At 40.7% G+C, this 24,069-nt stretch overlaps 1 protein-coding gene across 1 annotated transcript in view; it reads left to right on the top strand.

Moving 5' to 3' along the window:
- The window catches only part of DPCoAC (dephosphocoenzyme A carrier), a 30,372-nt gene extending 19,608 nt beyond the window's left edge, over positions 1 to 10,764 (top strand). The window contains exons 3-7 of the mRNA XM_065220331.1: positions 8,523 to 8,775; positions 8,848 to 9,033; positions 9,091 to 9,356; positions 9,424 to 9,610; positions 9,671 to 10,764. Coding sequence (XP_065076403.1) covers positions 8,523 to 8,775; positions 8,848 to 9,033; positions 9,091 to 9,356; positions 9,424 to 9,610; positions 9,671 to 9,818 — 1,040 coding nt within the window. The 3' untranslated portion in view covers positions 9,819 to 10,764. The remainder of the gene's footprint in view (positions 1 to 8,522; positions 8,776 to 8,847; positions 9,034 to 9,090; positions 9,357 to 9,423; positions 9,611 to 9,670) is intronic.
- The last annotated feature ends 13,305 nt before the right edge of the window (positions 10,765 to 24,069 follow it).

The following is a 24,069-nucleotide window of genomic DNA, read 5'->3' as shown; positions in this document are numbered from 1 at the left end:
AGTACTAGAATGTCTACTAGAATGGGCTACGTTAATCGATTTGCTTAGGACCAATAGGCTAGTCAAGTAGTGAGCCAATTTAAAATCGTTAGTTTCCATCGGTTGCTATAATTCTGTCAATAGCAGATGGATTTTAAATCTAATCAAGCCAATCAGTTGGAAATTTTTCTTTGAATCTGCTAAAATGAACATTTTATCAGTTTTCAATAGGTCACCATTGAAATTTACACAAATGTCCAACTGTTGCAATGGTGATACAAATTATCATTGATTGCCTGTCAAAAGCGCTTTCCCTAACACAGATTTCAAAATCGAAGTCCATCCGGTATCGCTGAACGGTGTCTATTCAATCACCTTGTGTGGCGGTGTCCGGTTGGTTGTCATCATCAGCAGCAGCAGCAGCAGTAGTGCTTTCGGTGCGTGGCGTTGAACAATGTACACATCGAAAGGCTGCCTGCAAGCAGCGAGCTGCAGCCCATATGAACGTCGAAGATGGAGGACGAAGCCGCACCGCTACTGATCGGATTCAGTAGCTCTTGATTAGTCGCTGTGGGCCATCTATGCCCGTCAGCGCGTCACCCTCGATCCAAATAACATACAGCTCGCCAACCTCATCTGTGTTGAACACCCTAATAGATCAGCATTACTCAACCATCACAACAAAACGGTTCTTTTGAGGACCATCATAAATTATAGTTGTTTAAGAGTTAGTTTTTATTGAACGTTCGCTCGCCTTGCTGCCAGCCACATCAATCCCAAAGCTCTTTGATAACAGTATTGAAGTGGTACATAAAAAAATCCCGCAATGATCGAATACACCATGACCTTGTCAATCATCCAAAAACACTTCGAATTAAGTAGAGGTTTTCTCCATGACGCTAGAAAAAGCAAAAAAATGTCGAATTTTTAAGATTGATCGCAAATATCTCGCGATTGGAAACGTTTAACAAGAAATTCTTCCATTCAATTTTCGCTTTTTTATTATCTATTGGAAGATTGCCGTAAAAGCTCAACGCAGATGTCGCCACTGCATGATGATGATAATGTTGACAGACTGCATATAGAATTCGTGAAAATTAGCGTTAAATCATAATTTTCATCAAGCCTGTGTAAAATTCTTCCAATATAACATTCGAATTGCAGAAGAACACGTTTTTACGATCAGACTGATGTGCAACTTTGACTTTTCCAGTTGAACTTTCATAAGATATATTCATTTCATTTCGTGGCTCCAACAATGCTGCATCGTAAATATGATGTAAACAGAAGTAAATTGCTCAATTACTCAAAATAGAGATGATTTGTCATCTTGCTATCACTTTGAAGACCATCTAGCACCATTTTATAGTATGGTGCGTGTTGAGTAAAGCAAGTTCCGTTGCGTTTTCCATCGAAAATTGTGAGCATCAATATGTTTGCTAACAAAAGGCCAAAATGAACATTTATTGAATATTGGCGTCCTATACAACCAGTCTCCATTACCACCAGCATGATACAACCTTTCCTAAGTAAATTCACTTAATTTCCACTTTCATCCTAGTGGAAATCGCACATATTCACCATTTTCCGAAAAATGCCGCTGCGCAGGAGGTAACCTCTCCCTGTGGGTGCAAACTTGTTATGCATAATTTCCCATGAAAACATCTCCGATCCATACCGAAATAATAACAGTTAGTTTGCAAACACATTTTCTTACACGATTCAAGCAAAAGTTTCCACGAGAAATTATTAGTTTTTCTTTATGTACCGATTTGCCCCAAAAATCGTCTGTTTTAGTTGAAGAATTTGGAAACTATCCTCCTTCTAGTAGTTCTCACTTCGAAATGTAGGTGGCGAAAGCATGGAAAAGTTTCACTGCAATACGCCAATTGAATAAATAAAAAAAATCCGTGCGTATTGTGCACGAAGATGCGTAATTTCTTCTTATCGTGTATAGAAGTGTACAGTTTCTATTACAGTCAACTCTCCATATCTCAATTTTGAAGGGACCATCGAGATATATAATATGAATAGCCTACTAGATCTTTTGAAGGGACTGAAATAACTACCCGAAAAAAAATAACAACAAAAATACATTAAAAAACAATGTAACAATAAGACAAAAATTATTGTCTTAACAATGATTTATATTGTTACGTCTACAATAAATTTACCTTGATTTATGTTATACAAAACAGTAAATTTCATGGTAAATGGAAAATTTACAATAAAAAAGGGGGGTTGATAAGTATCTTAACAATGAAATTTTCGTGATTTTCCCATATAATTTTTTTTTCAATAACATTATATATTATTGTTATTTTACTGTTGGTTGGCGAATTTATTGATTAAAAAAAATAACAGTGTACTTTAGAGTGTATGTGTTGGCTTGACAGATCTACTTTATCGACTTTAAAAATAAATCGAAAAAATAAAACATTGCCCCGGGAAGGGAAGGGGGTGGTATTATGTCTGTTACAAGTGGTCCTTTTTTTTACTGGTTATGGATCGAAGATTCGATCCGGAACTTGTGAGAAATACAGGCCAACTCCCCTGCGCTCGATATCCCTAGGTCACGTCTCCTTGGTGGTTGAGCGTTGTTGATAAGTTAATGCATTCGACTGGAGAGAATCGCCCACGAAATATGCTTCCACCTGAGAGTTCTTTCCTGACATCTTCAAGTGGTGGAATTTTTTATTATTATTGTATGATTATTGACTGCACGGAAAAGGTCTCCATTAAGCTTTAGAGAGGGTCTAGGATAAGATATGAGCGAACGCGGACTGCCTGGTTTTGAGCCAAACGAACTGTCAAAGCCAGAGCCATACGAGCAGCGCCTATCTTAATTACATTGGCAGTGTTGTTGACCCTCTCATAGTCTGCATGCTTCAATCAGATTTATTTTTATTGTTCGTGAAGTAACCCACAATGAAAATACACCAATATTTAATGTAACAACAATTTTTATTGTAATAGAGTTGTTCATTATTGTTCATGATCGAATCATGTTAACAATAAAATAAATGAAAAATACGATAAAAATCATTGTAACAACATTTTATTATGTACATTCATTGTACATCTAGGTAGCAGTTTTGCCGTTTTCGGAAGAGTACAACATTATAACAATCATTATTATTATTTAGCTTTATTTAGGAGGCTTTCAGCCTTAGGCTGGTTCGCCTCCAATTATAACAATCATTTTTATTGTCGACAATAAATATTAATGTTAGAGTATTGTTTCCACTGAAAATTTCCTTTTTCGGGTAGAAACACTGGAATAAGAGACCAGCGGAGACATTCTTATGATTCCAATCGAACTGTCAAAAGCGGTTCCAATCTGCAACGTTTACAAATGGGTTGCTTCAATTGGGTTCTTTAATTTTGAAAAATATATCGGTTTTTATATATCATCTGAAAGAGCTTTGTTTTCTGAGCACAGCGATATTTTTTTCAAACCCACACACTTTCATCTCGATTCTTAAATCAAGATTTAAAGCAAAATAATAACTTCACTGTTTGACACTAAACTGACAAACTGACGGCTCGCTTCCATACAAAGTGACACCGAGGGACGCTAATAAGGTGATTTTTGCAAATGTAATCGTACTTATTTAAAATAGTTCCAGTGTACCAAAATTGATGAAATTTTGGGTTTGGGTTCCATTTTTAATGCAGATTACGAATATGCATTTACCTCAATACCCTTAAAGAACCCAATTAGGGAGGAGTATTAAAATCGTTTAACAATCACTCATGAACTCGCTCGTCGGTGCATTGGCGAAGTCACTCGCAAGCAGTTACAAATGCAAGTGATGCCAGGATTGCTTTGATGTTTATCTTGTTGCCAAATTCATGTTTTTATTCCAGTGTTTCTAGAAATAACCATCGTCATATAGAAACAAAGTGGTAACATAGATATGGAGAGTTGACTGTAAGAAGGGTTAGATCTCACCATAGGTGGATTAATTCGGGTTTTTGTTCTTTTGGTCACATAAAAACCTGTCATATTAGCTTTCAGAGAGTCACAATCTGCGATTTTGCTATTTGTGAGAGCTCAAGAATCATAAAATCGTGGATTGTAACTCTCTATAAGCCAAATTGACAGGTTTTACATAACAAACATATCTATTTATGTATGGAATCTATAGTATCTATAGTCCAATAACGACCCAAATTTATTTATTTATTTATTTATGTCGTCAATCAATCGTAGACCAATTACAATGAATGCTTATTAACTATGTCTTAAATATTATTGCCTGGCTAACCTTGAAAAGAATGCTTTTTTTAGTGTTATTTTATTCATTGTTACATCAATTGATTGGGAATATGCGTTATAGCAGGTCATAATTCTATTCAAAGGTCCATTTTTAGCATAGTTTGTTCTTTGATTGTTAATGTAAAACAAATTCCTAGAGTTGTGTAAATGTTCTGAAAAAAGTCCGCAAATAAATTACTGATCTCACCAGATGTGGTCCCGGTTCTGTTATCTAACTGCATTTTAGAAGGAAAGTTCTTCGATTTTTGTCTCTCTTTAACATAGTTAAAAAATGATTTTGGATCTGTTTTAATATTATTTTCTACCTTGGTATTATGTTCTTCATATGCATTTTTCATTTCTTCATTCAGTTGATCGCAGACTTCTAGATAAAATGTAAGATTTTCTTCACTATGATTTCTTTTATAAATCTTATGTGCTTTCTGTTTCCTATTTTAAAGATTGATAACCTTTTTATTGTACCAAACTGGTGTCTTGGACTTTGTGGGTTTCCTCTGCTTCAAGGGTACCGTCTGTTGCAGAATTTTATAAATAATTTGATAAAATGTGTCCACTGCCTGTTCTATGTCAAGATTACGTATTGTAGTTTGCCAGTCAATACAGGCTAATTTTTCTTTGAGAAGTACATACTTTGCTTTATGAAAGTCGAAGTATGTTTCAGATAAATTGTTATCCAACGTTGCCGTTTTTTTCATGTATGAATATGGAGTATTCAATAGCAGTGTGGAACACTTCGTTTTTCCAAAGAGGGGTGGGTGACTCTGATACCCAGAAATCATCAGTCATATTAGTGAATAACAAATCTAAGTAGCAGTTATTTTGATTTTTTATGTGATTTATTTGGTTGAGTCCAATTTCTGCACTTTTGTCGAACAGAGTACGAAGTGTTTCATTTTCTCCTATAATCGGTATCAACAAAGATTCGTTGTCATCATCAACAATAAAATTCACTGAGCGTTGGTAAAAATCTCCGTATATGTGAACATTTGCTTCCGCCTCACATTTCGAAATAATATTTTCAGCGAGTTTAAAAAAAATTTCGTATGAATCTTGCTTTGCATATTCTGGAGGAAAATATACTGTCGCAAAAATATGAACTTGATCTCCAATGAAACATTTGACCCAAACGTGATCAAACTCCTTACACTTACAAGATGATATTTGTTCAGATTCATAGTCAGCACTAACTGCTACTATGACACCACCACCACTTTTTTTGTTGGATAACGTTTTATCACGATCATCCCTAAAAACATTGAATCGATCACCGAAAACTTCTTCGTTCTTTACTCCAGCATCCCAGCTGGTTTATGTTGCTAAAATTGCATGAAAATTGCATGCTGATACTTGTTTATAAATTTCGTTCACTTTGAAAGCACTTTTCATTCTGTTAAAATTTTGGCAATAGACGAGTAGCTCCTTGCTTTCATTTGTACATTGCGATGTTGTATTCCCTGAACACTTAAAACTATTAAAATTAATTACCTCTTCTTCTTGGTCCTGAGAGGTCGTCAAATCTTGAAAATCGGTCGGTTCTGCAACACTTTTGTCATCTACTTCCTCTGGAGAGAGCGTCAATTTCGACGGAAACACGAATGTCTACATAGACACGCTTCGGTCGATGTAGAGGGGTTAGCCAGCCAATGTGAATTCGCAGTACCGCTGACCGGGTAAGGGTTTAATATTTCACCTTTTTCAAATCGCATCGACGGTGTATAGTTAACCGGAGGTTTGGAGAAGCGATCCTTTGCCACAGTTAGAAGCTCTCGATCAGTGGGGAGCAAATTGGATCTATTGTAATTATTGTCGCCGTGGTTATTGTTGAAGCCGAAAATTGTCCTCCGATTGTTGTTGTTATTGTTGTTGTTATTGTTGTTGTGATTGTTGCGGTGATTTCGCAATCTAAAGTTGTTGATATTTTGATACCTTCTGCTTTGTCGCTTGCGTCGCCTTTTTGCATTATCAGCCTGTTTTTGCTGATTCGAACGTCTTAATTTCCGCGCATCGTATTCAGACCAATCGGCCTTCCATACTCTCCTCGTACCTATAAGACGCCACCCGGAGCTATCAGCGTCCTTTTCCTTGTTCAATTCTACCTCCAAACTGGGGTGTAAGTCGGGAGAAGATGGTAGCCATGCACTATGGTGTGCTATGTTGGCAGACAGCGCCTTCACCTCATCGAGTATTTCAAGCTCCAACATTGAATTTGTTTGCATTGTGCAACTTGCCGCGGTATCTAAAGAGAGCTGGGTGAGATGGCTAACATCATCATTTAAGTTACGTAGGTCAGTTGATAGCTCTGACGTCACTGATTTGACCGCCACATTAACATTATCCTTTGTTGACATCGTTGCAGTATCAAGTAGCGAGGTAATGTGGTTTTTTATGGCAACGACACTGCCAGCTAAACTGTTACTTTTATTAATTGCGGCCAACTCATTTTTCATACTAGTCAGCAAAATTTCTATGCCATCGATCGCTTCATGAACGAGGTTCGGTTTTTCTTGTTGAAACGTGAGCCGGTGCATCACCTCCGCATTGCCATTCAGTTGCTTTTCGATCGATTTTTGCTGTTCAGCAATGCTTTTAAAATCGATTGCCTGTAACAGCTCTTGACAGGACTCGCAGCATGGTAGTATGTAAGATGTAAAGTCCGATACCTTCCTGTCCTTCCTGCGAAGTGAGTTCCGTTGTACAGTTACCCCAATGCAGGTAGCGTGTAACATTCTTGGGCAACCTGCACACGTCCACATGACCGAGTCTACAGAAGTGTCGCAAGCACAAATTTCGCAAACCATGATGTATGCAAGTAAAAATAACTGAATCACAGAAGGTAAAAAAAAAAAACGCACCAATTAAAAACGCGGAGCCAAATAAAAGTACGTCCGAACTTATCGACGGTCGAGTTATATGAGTTTAGTTCACTCATAATCGCCAAAAGTGAACTCAGCGATGAGTAAAATTTGTCTCATGGTTTCCTGTGGAAAACCTAAAAAATCTGCCGGAAAATGAGGAAATTGACGAAAATTTTATTCAGTCTCGGAGTAGTACCAATAAACTGAGTGAATCCAATCTTTACTTTTCTCAAATTCGGGAATTTTTCCCTGGAATATTAGTCCATGGCATAACATCTGACGATTTCATAATTCCGAAAAACATTTTTTATAGCTAAGTGAGTCGAAGCAACCTTGCTTTCTTGAGCTCAGAGGTGAACGAGCCAATGCCTGAATGCCTCTTTAATAAATATAACTAACTTGTTTTCTCGATCTTTGAGCTAAAGCTGGTAAAATTCATCACCCTTGGTACAAACAAGCGAATTGGGAGAAAAACACCATCAAATTTTACGAAATTAAGGAAAACCCTGGGGCAAACTGAACCTGCAAAGGTCACCCGAAACGAGTCTCAAAGCTCGCAAATATTTGTATCACCCTCAATCGATGCTGAACACTTTTGCGTGATTGCCAGTACTTTATGTTAGCTCTTTCAGTGGTTCCCGGAGATGAACTAGTGTCTGGCTGAAAATCTCCTTAATAAGGACAACGAACCAACTTAGCTAGCTGTTAGATTTTTTTGCATCAGAGACCACGTCTTCTAACCTCAAATCTCGAGAGAGAGAGAGAGAGAATGTAGATAGGGGATGTAGAAGGCTCCGCACAACGCATTTCGCTTAGTTGATCCACCTCGAACGCTGAGCGCCTCAGTCTTCGTCTTGTTCAAATCGAGGCATTATTTTACGAACCCAGACCATCGTAATCGCCAATTGCTGGTTCTCCCAGCAGCTGGTGCAATTCTCGGTCTCCATCAGAACTCCACCGTAGATAATACGCAAAACTTTCCGTTCAAAATCACCAAGAGCGAGTTTGTCATCCACGAACGTATAGTGGTCGGAGAGGACTACCTAATCAGCATTTGGTGTCATTATCGGCGGTGACCAGCGAGCCCGAATACACGAACTCGTTGACTACCTCGCTTTAATCGCCGTCAATCCAAACTCGTGGTGAGTGGGAGACTAACACTATCTGGAATGGAAAGAAACAATCGACGAAAGGGATTGATCATTTTCAGTTAGGTCATTATGATTTTGAACGTTAAAAATGTAGATCTAATGTATTGTATTATACTAGCTTAGGGAGTACATTCCCAAATAACCAACAAACCCGATCATGGCCCTTTTTTCTAATATAAACTGTTACAGTACAGTAGTACGTTATAATCAAATATAGCTAATATTACAAAATATTTTCTTTCTCTCGAAATCCAGACTCGTCATTCACCAGTGCACCAAAGTCAATGTCGTCGTCATCATCGCTAGGCAGCAGCAGCAGCAGTAGTAGTAATAATAGTAGTAGCAGTAGTCCTAGTAGTAGCAGTAGTGGCATCCCGAATCCCCACCACCAACGGCTACACAATCGAGAGATAGTCCTCACCAGTCTGGTTGCCGGAGCCATCGCCGGTGCCCTGGCCAAAACGACAATCGCCCCGCTGGATAGGACCAAGATCAACTTTCAGATCAAGTAGGTTCGCTTTCCTTTCTGTATCAATGTCGTTGGTTATTCTATAAATTACTTACGATTCTCAACTTCCAGCAAACACGTCCCCTACTCATTCCGAGCGGCATTCGAATTTGTGCGCAACACGTACACCAAGGAGGGCTTCCTGGCCCTCTGGCGGGGCAACTCGGCCACGATGGCACGGATCATTCCCTATTCGGCGATCCAGTTCACGGCGCACGAGCAGTGGAAGAAGCTGCTGCACGTCGACCTGCACGAAGAGTGAGTGGTCAGCTTAAGGTTACTCCAATAGAGCTAACAAAGTGTGTGATTTTCCAGCACCAAAGTACGGCGATTTATCGCCGGATCGCTGGCCGGGATCACGTCGCAGTCGATGACCTACCCGCTGGATCTGGCCCGGGCACGGATGGCCGTGACGGACAAGTACAGCGGCTACCGGACGCTTCGGGAGGTGTTTGTGAAGATTTGGCAGTGCGAAGGCCCTCGGACGCTTTACCGGGGCTACTGGGCCACCATCCTGGGTGTCATTCCGTACGCCGGGATGTCGTTCTTCACATACGATACTCTCAAGAAGGAGTATTTCAGTGAGTATCTATTGCAGAAGGAAACCTTCTTGAACGACACATACTGAACCACGAACGTCCTTTGCAGAACGCACCGGTGACAGCAGTCCAAATACTGTGATATCGTTAGTGTTCGGGGCCACGGCCGGCGTGATCGGTCAGTCTTCGAGCTACCCGCTGGACATTGTCCGACGGCGGATGCAGACTACCGGCGTGACGGCACACTGTGCCGATCGCTATCTGACGATCGGAACGACACTGGTCAAAATCTACAGGTTGGTTTCGTGTGAAATTCCCCAAGAAAATTTTACAATAACCAATTCTTTCCGAAACAGGGAGGAAGGTTTAATCAAGGGTTTCTACAAGGGACTCAGCATGAACTGGATCAAGGGCCCCATCGCCGTCGGGATCAGCTTTGCGACGTACGATCACATCAAGCACTTCCTGAGGGAGCTGATTCACCTGCGGGATCCGGTGCGGTAAGCCGAATCCAGCGCCGAACGGGCACTGCACAAACAATAGCAACAAAACTGAAATATTTGTACGGACAAAAGTTCGAATCTGTTGAATCTGGTTGTCTATATAGCTGTGGCATTTTCATTTATATTTTTTTTAACTTTCGTTTGTGAGTGTCTGCGATTGATTGATGTCTGCGGATGGGAGTGCGAGGGACAGGAACTGTGTGCGGCGTTGTCTGTTAGAATTACGTGTGTAGCTTTGTGTTTTGATCCAGGGTCAATCAAACTAAAACAAAAACAAAATGGTGCAATTAAATCGTGAAAAAGTTTATATACAACACAGAAGTGCATTGCTTATATACTCAGCTCCATAGAGACTGTCCTCGGAAGCACTACAATTTTAGGTAGATACATTTATTTTAAGCGGACAAAGTAACATCTCCTCGTTTGATTTACACTGAGCGGATACTATCACTCGGAAGTTTGAGATATTTTCAACGATATTGATCCCAAAATGGTTCAGTTCAACTGAAGCGCGAGAGTACAACTCAAACAAAAAGACCGAAAACTAAGTCAAAAAACCGCAGTCTGATGAAATGACAATAAAATTCGCCTGCTACCCTACCCAAAACCAACTAAACTTCTAGTTCCACATGAGCTCTTACAAAGGTGCCATTCGATTTTCTGTTCTGATTTTCATTTTTTTTATTAGGTCCTCTACGCATTCGGTTACAGCTTATTAGGTTAGGATTTGTGTACGTAGAAGGTTGAGACTTTGTTATTTTTAGGAGATAGGTTTTCTTTTTCGTGCGGGAGATTCTGGAGAAGGATCTAGATTTCTTGGAAGCACGATCGCTATACGAGCAACACGTGCTTTAATTTTTAATCGTTCGGTTTTGTTTTCGAAGCGTTGTAGTCATTTATTACCCTCAAGGTCATATCTCCCCGGAAAATCTGTTGAATAAATTAGCTGAAGAATTCAAGAGAGAGTACGACACTGGTTTTTGGAAAGAAATGTCCCTGAATCGTGCTGTTGTGATGGATTTTTCCGTTCATTTTTGGGTTAACATTATCGTCATTTTGATTATATTGGACGGCAGTGTGAAATCTTCTGTTCCCTGTTTTGCATTGGCTAGGAAGTGGGGGTTCAAGCTTACTCTGCACGCCTTGAAAATAAGAATAGTTTTATCATTTCAGATAATCACCCATATTCTTGTTTTCGTTCAAACCGTATTTTCCATACAAAAAAACTTTTCTTTTGTATGGAAAATACGGTTTGAACGAAAACAAGAATACGGGTGAATGTATAGATTTTTCCAGTACTGGATGACATTTGAGCAGCTTCTTGAAAGTTTGTTGTGGAATTTGTTGTGGCATTGATGTAATCGAAATCGAAGCTACCGAAGACTTCATTGGTTGATAGCAAGTCCTTAGCAACGCTATTGATTTCAAGTAACAATCATCATGCCAATTGTAACACTCCACAAGATCAATCCAATATAACAATAAATTGTTCCCGTTTCCAAACGGGCTATGATCTGTTTGTTGTTTATTTACTCTCAAGAGGTTATGGACGACTCACGGAAGGAAACTGTCCACGTAATAATTCCGTTTTCCGGGACTGGATTTGAAAATTGGAAGTTCCGCGTGGAGAAGCACTTGAAGGCGGTCGAGTTATTGGATGCAATGACCAAGAACGCACCAACGGATGCAGCTGAACTGGAATATATATACATATAGGGGAAATGACGGCTTCGGCATGACAGACTATTTTCGGCAACCCAAATTGAAACACTATTTTCACTGGATTTTCATACGAAAACACTTCGCTGAATGCATGCAAACTATTCTTTATGCTTTCAGCTTCAATTTGGCTATATTTTTACCACTGAGAAAAAGCAATCTAGCAGGGTTTTCTTGAAATGAAACACACGCACTACAAGTTGTAGCTGATTTCGAGTTGCCGATAATAGAACAGCAGATTGACATGCAGTTCAAATGGAACGGTTGCCGAAGAAAACTGGTTGCCGACAATACTCGCTCTCACTAGAGAAGATTGGAGCTTTGTAAAAGCGTTTCAAAACAGTTTTTGACAATTCTTTCGACTGAAATTGTTAGAGCAGCTGGCAGCAAAAGATTATAAACAAACCAATACTGCAACCGCTGATGACTTGCTCTGGGACTGCTTCGGACTCATCTTCCCTTTCAAGCAAACTCTGTGGGAGAATATCATTGACCACCTATCTACACACACCTTGGTAAGGTAGTTGAATTCGAGATACTGATCTGATATTTTTCAGTGTGTAGCGATGTTTGTTTTATTTCTTTCAATAGCAGACAACAACTCGTGTATGTTGGACGTAAATATAATTATGTAGTACTGTAATCGGTTGTTCTAAGTTTCATTATCCGAAGTTCCTTTTTCGTCCTTTTCCGCATGTGTTGCTTCCTGTTGGCTGGTTGTTTTGTCCACAGGTTATGGGCCCAGCGCAGGAGAAGTGAAGAAAAGTGCTGAACTGAAAAAGAAACTGTTCTAGTGTTTTTTATTTTATTTTCTCGCGGACTCTAAACGTGTGGTAGCCGTTTTTTTTTTTCATAATGGCGGACGGTGCAAAAGTTTCATTCCCCAAGTTGAGTCAAACGAACTGGGCTTCTTGGAAGCAACGAATGGAATGGTTGCTCGAGAAGGAGGATTTGTGGGATGTCATAAGTGTTGCAAAGCCGGAACCGGAGACGGAAGAATGGAAGAGTCGCGATCGGAAAGCTCGTGCGAACATTGGACTTTTTCTCGATGAAAGTCAATTCAAGTTGGTGAAGAATTCAGACAGTGCTCGTGGGATGTGGAATGCTCTACGGGAGCACCACGAAAAAGCAACAATGTCCACCGTTGTGCATTATCTAAACCAACTGTGTAGTGCAAATATGGCTGAAAATGGGAACATGGAAGAACACTTGAACACGATGGAAGAGTTGTTTGATAAGTTGATTGCTGCGGGGCAAAACTTGGACGAGTCGTTGCAGATAGCAATGATTTTCCGTAGTGTTCCTCCGTCGTATCGAAGCTTGGTGCAAAGTTTACAGTGCCGGGCAGATGCTGATTGGACAGTTGTGCTGGTAAAAGCTCGCCTTTTGGATGAGTACAACCAACGGCGGGAGAGAAGTGATGTTTTGTCGAACGATATGAAAGCGATGAAGCTCGATGCAGGTGAAAACAGAAGAGAAAAAGTGTGTTATTTCTGTAAACAACCCGGTCATTTTCGAAAGCATTGCAAGAAGTTGCAGTCGAAGAAGAATATTTGTGAAGATGAGAAGAAACAGTGGCATCGGAAGGATGATAATTACAGAGGTGGAAATCCTAAAGCAAAACAGGCCCATAACGCGGGTGGTTCTGGGGGATCCGTGTGTTTTATGGCTGGTGATGCGATGCCGGGCTGTTGGGTAATTGACAGTGGTGCGACGCGCAGTCTTGTAAGCGGTCACGGTTGTCGACACATTTTCTGTGATAATTGACTGCCTTTGCCACCGACACTTGCAAAGCAAGCTATCATAGTACAGTACCAAACTAAAATGTCGTATGACAGGCTCTGTCATACGACACTGTCGCCGAAGACCGTCACGAATGTATGTATTTTAGTTTTTCTCATAATAAGAGCTGCTGATGGTGTGCTTGTGTGAATTCTGAAAATAGCAAGCAATGATGTCATAATAATAATATTTCTGTACAGAAATGGTTTGATTTACACCAAATTGAGGAATTACAACGAAATCACACATGTCATATGATAGCTATTTTGATAATTTTCTTTTAGCTCGAATGTTATTCTACCGCTCGTGTTGTGTGAGAGAGACGACGGTAGAGCATGAGTGTTCGAATACAAACAGACTGTCGCGCACGACAACGAAGCGAGTGTAGTAAAAAAAACGTCAACTGGCGACGCGTCATATGACGAGTGATCGATCGTTTTTCGAGTCAATGAACGCTAGTGACTATTCGAGAGTTACGCTTGCCGACGGTAATAAAACGAAAGTGTGCGGTGTCGGTGAGGGCGTCGTTTTCGGTGAGAACGGACGTGGTGACCGGGTAGAAGTAACTTTGAAAAACGTACTGTACGTGCCGGAACTGGATGGTGGTTTAATTTCGGTGAGTCAACTGGCTGCGAATGGATTCGCGGCGAAATTCGATGCAACGTCGTGTGTGATCCAGAATGAAAAGGGTGAATCAGTGCTAGTTGCAGATAAAGTTAGCAACCTATACCGGTTGCGGATTTATGAACGTTCAATGAAAGTTGACGGTGAACATCATGAGCGGTGCCAACATACTTGGCATCGTCGGATTGGCCATCGAGACCCTGATGTGCTGAGGCGAATAGTAGCAGATGAGCTGGTAAGTGGTTTCATTTTACATGATTGTGGGGCTCGCATCGTCTGCGAGTGTTGCATGAAGGGCAAGCTTGCGCGAAAGCCTTTTCCTCCTGTGACTGAGCGGAAATCTTCACAGCCCCTGGAGTTGGTTCACACGGATCTGTGTGGCCCAATGGAAACCACTACACCATCGGGAAATCGCTATCTGATGACGCTCATTGACGATTTCAGCCGGTACACAACCGTGTATCTGCTGAAGAATAAATCAGAAGCCTCAGGAAAGATTCAGCTGTATGTTCGGTGGGTGGAGAATTGTTTCGGGCGTAAGCCACGCGTCATTCGATCCGATGGCGGAGGCGAGTACGTCAACCGTGAGCTGCGGGAGTTTTATGAAGCTGAGGGCATAAAGGCGCAGTACACCATGCCGTATTCTCCGCAACAAAACGGCGTCGCCGAGCGCAAGAACCGATCAATACAGGAAATGGCGATTTGTATGTTAGCAGATGCTGGATTAGGAAAACTGTATTGGGGCGAGGCTGTCTTGACGGCAACTTACCTGCAAAACCGGCTACCATCCAGGGTTGTAGTGAAGACACCGTTCGAACTTTGGACAGGACGCAAGCCAAGTTTTGAACATCTTCGTGTATTTGGATGTGATGCTTATGTGCACATACCTGATGCAAAACGATCTAAGTTAGATGAGAAGTCTATTAAACTAACTTTCGTTGGCTATTCTGAGGACCATAAGGGATATCGTTTTCTCGATTTGGTTACTAATCGTGTGACCATAAGTAGAGATGCGATGTTCATTGAGCTTGGTAATGGATCGGAACGATTGGGTGAACGGAAATCTGAGGTTGTGTCAGAGGAGTTGGATGATTCCGTTGTTATCCCGATCAACCCGGTGACGACTGGTCGAAATGCTGTAGACGATGATGTTTCTTCTGATGACTTTGAAGGTTGGAGTTCTGCGGATGATCCGTCAGAAGAAGATTTTCAAGGTTTCAGTGATGAAGGTGATCGCCAAGAGGAGGAGCAAACATTGCAGCGTATTCAAAGGAGAACTAGAGGTGTTCTACCAAGACGGTATGACAATTTTGTTGTGGGTATCGCTGAGTTTTCTTCATTTGAACCAACCGATTACCGGAAGGCGTTGGAGATTTCGAAATGGAAGGAAGCGATGGATTCGGAAATTGGACCACACAACTTGAATGGAACCTGGGAGCTGGTTCATCTACCGGAAGGAAGAAAAGTGGTTGGGTCACGGTGGGTGTTCAAGCTAAAACGTAACGAAAGTGGGGAAGTCGTGAAGCATAAGGCAAGACTGGTGGCGCAAGGCTACAATCAACGCTACGGTGTTGATTACTTGGATGTGTTCGCTCCGGTAACGCGGCAGGAAACTCTACGTGCGCTTCTGGCAGTAGCAGGGAAGAAACGTATGGTAGTGCAACACATGGATGTTAAAACGGCGTACCTACACGGTACCATCGAAGAGGAGATCTACATTCGACAGCCCCCCGGATATGAAGTTGCTGGTAAGGAGAACATGGTGTGCCGACTCAGGAGGAGCATCTATGGCCTCAAGCAGTCAGCACGATGCTGGAATCATGCATTACATGCGGTGTTGATGAAGCTAAAGCTTGAACAATGTGAATCAGATCCCTGTTTGTATGTTCGACGTGATGGTTCGAAGACGGTATATCTTCTTGTATACGTCGACGACATATTAGTTGCGTGTACGCAAACAGCAGTTATAGATGCTGTGTTCGAAGCACTTCGGAAGGAGTTCGATGTTACAAACCTTGGAAAGGTGAAGCATTTTCTTGGTCATGAGGTGCGCTGCAATGGAGGATTCTACAGCCTACGCTTGACAAGTTACATCGATGCTTTGATCGAGAAGTTTGGTCTCAAGGACTGCAACCCTTCTAAATCACCAATGGATCCGAGCTATGTCAAATCGGATAGCAACAGCAAGCCGTTTGAAGATGTTACTCTGTACCGAAGTTTAGTAGGTGCCCTCCTTTACGTGGCGGTAAATGCTAGACCAGATGTGGCAGCAAGTGTATCTCTTCTTGGAAGAAAAGTGAGCAATCCTTCAGAAATAGATTGGAAAGCGGCGAAGCGGGTAGTCAGATATCTAAAGGGAACAAAAGACCTTAAGCTGGAATTTGGAGCTGGAAAAGGATGGATACTCGAGGGCTACTCAGATGCAGACTGGGCAGGCGACCAAGCGACTCGGAAATCTACAAGTGGGTACATGTTCTTCTTTGGAGCTGGACCGATTGCATGGGTGAGTCATAAACAATCCTGTGTAAGTTTATCTTCTATGGAAGCGGAATATGTGGCATTAAGCGAGGCGTGCCAGGAGCTAATCTGGCTGCGTCGATTGATGGAAGATCTTGGGCAAGTTCAGCAGTGCACAACAGTCTATGAGGACAATCAAAGCTGTTTGAGTTGAAACTCAAACAGCTTTGATTGTCCTCATAGACTGTTGTGCACTGCTGCAATGTGATGAATCAAGGCGGAACGAACAAGCAAGAGATCCAAACACATTGATACAAAGCAGCATTTCATCAAGGATTTGGTAAATCAAGGCGTTGTGAAATTGGAGTTCTGTCCATCAGAGATGATGATAGCTGATGCACTAACAAAACCGTTGGGAGCGACCAAGTTTCGACAGATGTTGGAACAAACTGGACTTATCGGATGAATTTCTGCGGTGATCATTGAGGAGGAGTGTGGGAGAATATCATTGACCACCTATCTACACACACCTTGGTAAGGTAGTTGAATTCGAGATACTGATCTGATATTTTTCAGTGTGTAGCGATGTTTGTTTTATTTCTTTCAATAGCAGACAACAACTCGTGTATGTTGGACGTAAATATAATTATGTAGTACTGTAATCGGTTGTTCTAAGTTTCATTATCCGAAGTTCCTTTTTCGTCCTTTTCCGCATGTGTTGCTTCCTGTTGGCTGGTTGTTTTGTCCACAAACTCCACATACGCAATCTACAGTACACTTCTGCAATTTCAGGCCGAGACCCAAATCGTGTCGCACTATCTTCGCGATGACCTAGCCTACGATGCCACAAATGCTCACAGAATTCAGGATGCTTCACAGTGGTCACCAATGCTTGCTCCTCTCGCCTAGATTCGGTGTATAATGAGTCACGCCAAGAGAAAAACAGTTGAACTCGCATCACGGATTTCGAAAGATTCCCTTTCTTTTAACTTGGCAACAGAGGACTTCTGCATCAACTTCAAATGACTTCTAGCGAGGAAAAAAAATAACGGCTGTAGTAAATCATTATATCAGTGATTTTGTCGAATTATCTTAAAGAAAAATAGTAGAAATTGTTATTACTGATCATTACAAAACGTATCGCATGACAAATGCTCACTGCGTGTATATGATCATTTCTTCGATTATATTTTATATTTAATTGCAATACCTTTCGTGGACCTTTCATAGCATCGTAATGTTTGTTTACTTTGCACGATAGGTAGCCGGTTTGACAGTTCAATAGGTAGACTTGGCTTCACTCTTGGCGTGACTTATTATACACCGACTCTACTCTCGCCTACCAGTACTGCTTCCTTATCGCGTAGGACTCGACAAACAGTTAAGCTGGGCTTAGACTAGGCAAGTCAAATGATCAACTCAATTGAATTCAATTGGCTTGAAAAGTTGAGCCTGGTTCAACTTTTTTCAATTCAAGTGAGTTGATCAAGTCAGTTGAATGGCATGGTTTACACGTTCAATTCGCGTTCAAGTCAGTTGAATTCAACTGACTTGATCAATTGACTTGCCCTGTCTAAACCCAGCTTTAGGTTAGCTTCCACTAGTCAACTTACGTAGTAATCCAATCCGCCGTGTCATTTGAGGGGAATTGCTTTGCTTAACGTCTTTCTCAGTCTTAAAACACTATTCAATCTTTTAATTTAATTTTTAAAACTATCGTAGAACTTCCCATAAAATTTTCTCACAATGTTCTAATGTTCATGTAACTTCCCTTACGTTTCTTAAATTTGCATGAGCCCCTCAGGACATTGCTGAAGTTTTCGGAAATTGCCTGAGTTTCTCGGAACTCCTTTATAATTCCAGTAATTTCATTGATGTCTTCTGAGCTTCACTACAGCTCCTGAAAACCATTAAATTTCCCTGAAGTTCTTTAAACTTGTCAAGTTTCCAAAATATTTATGATTTTCCTTAAGTTCACTGGAGTTCACTGGACTTTTTCGAAATTTCCGGGTTTTCGGGTTTATCGAAACTTACACAAAAGTCGTTACTTTTCTGAAGTTTCAGAACTTCTTAAATGTTCCTGCAGCTAGTGTGGACCCACAATAAAGTTGAACAAAACTGGCGCGAGAAGATGAAAGAATCATCGAGCGGATCGAGCAAAGGCTGAAGGAACTTCCAAGGTAAGGTGGAAGAAAATTCCAGGGAAAGTTGGATGAAACTTCAGGAAGTTTAAAAATGAATACAAACTTCCGGAAGTTAAATGATGTTTAAAAAATATTTCTCGATTCCCTAAGAATTACCGGAAAGAGCCATCGACTATTTCTCGTTTGGAAAAGGAGGAAATGCAAACATTAGTCAAAAGAGTATCAAGCATAAGGCATCTTTACAGATGATTTTTTAGAATTTTGAAGGCTCAAAAAATATGAGGTATTCAAAAAGATACAAGTCCCTCACCAAAATTTTCTCCGAAATTTGAACGCGGGCAGGCAATAACAATTTTGATTATTTTAAAAAAAAAATCGATATAAATCGGTATTCTGAGGATCCTTATCTGTATATCGGTTTCTAGTTCGGAAATCGGTATAAATACCATTAAATCGGTATATCTGGCAACGCTGGTCGGTGATTGGCACTAGATTGCTGAACAGAGACCGACGATAAATAAAGGAATGAAGAAGATTTAAAGCAAAATAATAACTTCGCTCTTTGACACTAAACTAAAAAACTGACAGCTGACTCCCATGCAAAAAAAAAACGGTGGAAACTAACGATTTTAAATTGGTTCACTACTTGACTAGCCTTTTGGACCCAAGCAAATCGATTAACGCATCTCATTCTAAAAAAAAATGGCATGTAAAATGAGGGGTTCGTGGATTTTCCTATGTTTCGAAGGGTGCATCGGTTAGCTTGGGATCGAAGAGAGTACCAAAGCTGAGCCAAAAAGTTGAGCACGTTTCTTCGGGACCTTCTAGCATAGAGGTAACTCTAAGACTAGAAGATCCCGAAGAAATGTGCTCAACTTTTTGGCTCAGCTCTGGTACTCTCTTCGGTCCCAAGCTAATCGATGCACCCCTCGAAACATATGAAAATCCTAGAACCTCTCATTTATCTGTCAAACTTTCATAGCGAATCAAAACAAACATAGTGTAGTACTAGAATGTTGACTAGAATGGGGTACGTTAATCGATTTGCTTGGGACCAATAGGCTAGTCAAGTAGTGAGCCAATTTAAAATCATTAGTTTCCACCCGTAAGGCTACTGCAAATTTATATCTATATCGCTCACCTCCCGAAAAAAAATAACAACAAAAATACATTAAAAAACAATGTAACAATAAGACGAAAATTATTGTCTTAACAATGATTTATATTGTTCCGTCTACAATAAATTTACCTTCATTTATGTTGTACAAAACAATAAATTTCATGGTAAATGTAAAATTTACAATAAAAAAGGGGGGTTGTTAAGTATCTTAACAATGAAATTTTCGTGATTTTCCCATATAATTTTTTTTCAATAACATTATATATTATTGTTATTTTACTGTTGGTTGGCGAATTTATTGATTAAAAAAAAATAACAGTGTACTTTAGAGTGTATGTGTTGGCTTGACAGATCTACTTTATCGACTTTAAAAATAAATCGAAAAAATAAAACATTGCCCCGGGAAGGGAAGGGGGTGGTATGTCTGTTACGGGTGGTCCTTTTTTTACTGGTTATGGATCGAGATTCGATCCGGAACTTGTGAGAAATTCAGGCCAACTCCCCTGCGCTCGATATCCCTAGGTCACGTCTCCTTGGTGGTTGAGCGTCGTTGATAAGTTAATGCATTCGACTGGAGAGAATCGCCCATGAAATATGCTTCCACCTGAGAGTTCCTTCCTGACATCTTCAAGTGGTGGAATTTTTTATTATTATTGTATGATTATTGACTGCACGGAAAAGGTCTCCATTAAGCTTTAGAGAGGGTCTAGGATAAGATATGAGCGGACGCGGACTGCCTGGTTTTGAGCCAAACGAACTGTCAAAGCCAGAGCCATACGAGCAGCGCCTAAATATCTTGATTACATTGGCAGTGTTGCTGACCCTCTCATAGTCTGCATGCTTCAATCAGATTTATTTTTATTGTTCGTGAAGTAACCCACAATGAAAACACACCAATATTTAATGTAACAACAATTTTTATTGTAATAGAGTTGTTCATTATTGTCCATGATCGAATCATGTTAACAGTAAAATAAATGAAAAATACGATAAAAATCATTGTAACAACATTTTATTATGTACATTCATTGTACAGCTAGGTAGCAGTTTTGCCGTTTTCGGAAGTGTACAACATTATAACAATCATTTTTATTGTCGACAATAAATATTAATGTTAGAGCATTGTTTCCACTGAAAATTTCACTGTAATTTTTTTTTCGGGCTCGCTCACACAAAAGTTGATATGGATTTTTTTCTCAGTGATGATTATTGACACAAAAATCATACAATATTTGGCGGAGGTTTTCGTTCAGTGTAGGTTTTTAGGTGTCGTTGACGGCTACTGTGCAACTCTTCACTCCTGTCGTAAAATCCCATAATCAATTGCCAGTCTGTGCATGAAACATAGCGGATTTCGACTCACTCAACCGAAAATTCCTATACCAAACTGTCGATCTTTGGCAAGAAGAGACGATTTTGGTACCGTCAATGCCTACTTGGGGCAAAAAAGCAGTGGAGCTTTTGCCAATGAAAAACGATTGGAGGGAAGAGTGTGTTCCAAAATAATTTTACAATTATTGTTGAATTTGAGTGAGAAAGAACGGGAGGTAAAAACTCTTGAATCTTACCCAGTTTGAGTAACAAAGAAAGATGGAGTGAAGTAGGTAACTGTTATTCGTGACTACGAAACAAAAAAAAATCTTCCTTTCTCTATCACTCAATTTCAAGTTCAAGTTCAAGAGTGATTTCCGCGTGGTCACGCTCAGTTCAGCTCCTTTAAAGGAATAATTCTTTAGCGCAACGATACAGGATTTGCAGCGGTTCCGAAACTAGTACTAGTCAACAATTTGACTCCGTAAGTACACATGGAATTAACTTATCACCTAAGCGATTGGTTTTGAGTGTTGATTAGAAATCAATTTTAAATTTGTTTGCTTGTCTATTTCAAACAGACGAAAATGGCATCCGCTAACACGCAATGCTTGTCGGCCACAACCGGTGGAGAAATTGTTGAGGTTAGATTTACATGGACCATACCCAACATCAGCTTTCTTCTCAAATTCACACAACCGCTGTACTCGAGCACTTTCAAATCAAGCGAGGACACAACTTGGTGTTGGTATTGCTCCATTATTCAGGAAGATGGCTATTTGAAATTAGGGTTGTTGTTCATATGTGATGCGAACCGTCTTCCGAAAATGCCAGCTGAATTTAAATTTTCGTTGCTTGGACCAAAAGGAGAATTGGCTTTTACTGAACCCAGTCATGGAATGTTCGAACGTAAAAACAGGGCTCATTATGTGATCTCATTGCTAAGCATTAGCAAACTGTTGGAACACAAAACTGATCCAGGAGATGTGCTGACCATTGTTTGTCAGGTTCGTGTCTACCACGCTTCCTCTGTTGACAATTTCCCGATTTCCCCTTGCAAAATGCAGCATGACATGGAAAACATTCTCAAGGATACACAGTTCGCCGATGTTACATTGGTCGTCGAAGGACACAACATTCAAGCGCATAAAGCAATCCTGGCCGGCCGCAGTCCTGTCTTTGCGGCAATGTTTAGCGTTAACATGGTGGAAAACGATCAAAACCAAGTGACCATCACCGACATGGAGTACGAAGTGGCACAGCAGCTGCTACGGTTCATTTACACCGGCAAAACTGAAATCGAACCCGAAATGGTTGACAGTTTGCTGGCTGCTGCGGACAAGTATGGTTTGACGCGGTTGAAAGAAATATGCGAACAATCCGTTTCCAAAACCATCGCTGTTCCAACGGCAATCAAAACGTTGATCTTCGCTGACCGGATGAATGCTAAAGTTCTCAAGTCACACACGATGGCGTTCATCAAAACGAACATGAACAAAGTGATGGAAAGTGACGATTGGAAGACCATGGTCGTGGAGCATCCCCCGCTGCTGCTCGAGGTGTGCCGTACGCTGGCGGATAAGTGATTTTCCTGTCTGCTTTTTCCTGCAAATTTAACCCAGAATGAGGTTTATTTTCATTTATATCTATGTTTCGAAAATATTGCAATTAAATACGTTACACCCGAAGTTTGAACCATTGAAATACAAACATAAAAAATCGTTGAATCAACCCCGAAAATACAAGCAGAAAACGTACCATCATAACAGAAACTTTTCCCCTTATGGTACGTTTATGGTTGAATGACCAACTACAATTTACTCAATGAGTACAGAGAGAGGTGAAGCAGATCGTTAAATGGTTGTATTAGTAAACCAAAAATTCAACGTAAACGTAGTGACGTCACTAATTGGGTTTCACACACACAACTTAACCGATTGCTTCACCTCGGTCGTTCAGCTCAGCTCATTACTATAGCAAGACCAGAAACAGCAACCTTCTATATCAAAATACCTTTGGTTCCCATTGGTGAGATTCTCACACGACGTATGTCTGATAGTACGGCAAGCGGCACTCACCATATTCTACCCCCAACGAAGCTTGTACACCCTCACCAAAACACAGCACTCTCGGCATCCCTTTCGCCTTTTAGCGCGACCTCCCTCTCACAGTCGGTCGGTGATTCCCGGAAAACGACTCCGATGATTCAAGTGCGCGCGACTGGAAGCGAAAAGTCATCAAAACGGGTATCGCCATCTCCCACACATCAACGCCCAAAACACAACTACACACACCCACGAGCAGCGTTGCCAGAACAACCGATAGAACGGATTTTCTACCGATGCGTTTGAAGCCCCGCATAACGCAAATAACATAATTAATTATTTTCAAAGCTGCTAGTTCTCACAGAGGGCAACGAACGCCCTCCGTGCTAGAGAACGAGGGTAGAGAAGCAGTTTTTCCGGTACGGGAAAATCGTTGATTTATGAGATTCTCACCAACTTGTATCTGCAAAACGCAACAATTATCCGCTTTTGCCAGTATGTACATAAATGATAGGGATAAATGCCGTAGTTTTTGTGTAATCGAGCAAAAACAGAAACAAAATCATACATTCTCAGATTTAAAACTATCAAGCCCATACATGTCAGGGTGGGTGGCCTCCTACATGTGACTACCGGCAGAAGCGGCTACCATCGGTTAATTATTGAAGAAATACCGATTTTCTATTTTTCATACCGATAATTGGCGTCTTGCAGTGAAACTTTTCCAAGCTTTCGCCACCTACATTTCGAAGTGAGAACTACTAGAAGGAGGATAGTTTCCAAATTTTTCAAGTAAAACAGACGCTTGTTGGGGCAAATCGGTCCATAAAGAAAAACTAATAATTTCCCGTGGAAGGTTTTGCTTGAATCGTGTAAGAAAACGTGTTTGAAAACTATTTGTTATTATTTCGGTATGGATCGGAGATGTTTTCATGGCAAACTATGCATAACAAGTTTGCACCCACAGAGAGAGGTTACCTCCTGCGCAGCTGTATTTTTCAGAAAATGGCAAATATGTGCGGTTTTCACTAAGATGAAAGTGGAAATTAA

The sequence above is a fragment of the Ochlerotatus camptorhynchus genome, unplaced genomic scaffold, assembly GCF_037179485.1.
Source record: "Ochlerotatus camptorhynchus isolate MF236.1 unplaced genomic scaffold, CSIRO-AGI_Acam_v1.1 ptg000124l, whole genome shotgun sequence".
NCBI lineage: Eukaryota > Metazoa > Arthropoda > Insecta > Diptera > Culicidae > Ochlerotatus > Ochlerotatus camptorhynchus.
Note: the sequence above shows the minus strand (reverse complement) of the source record. Positions and strands in the feature narration are given on the sequence as shown.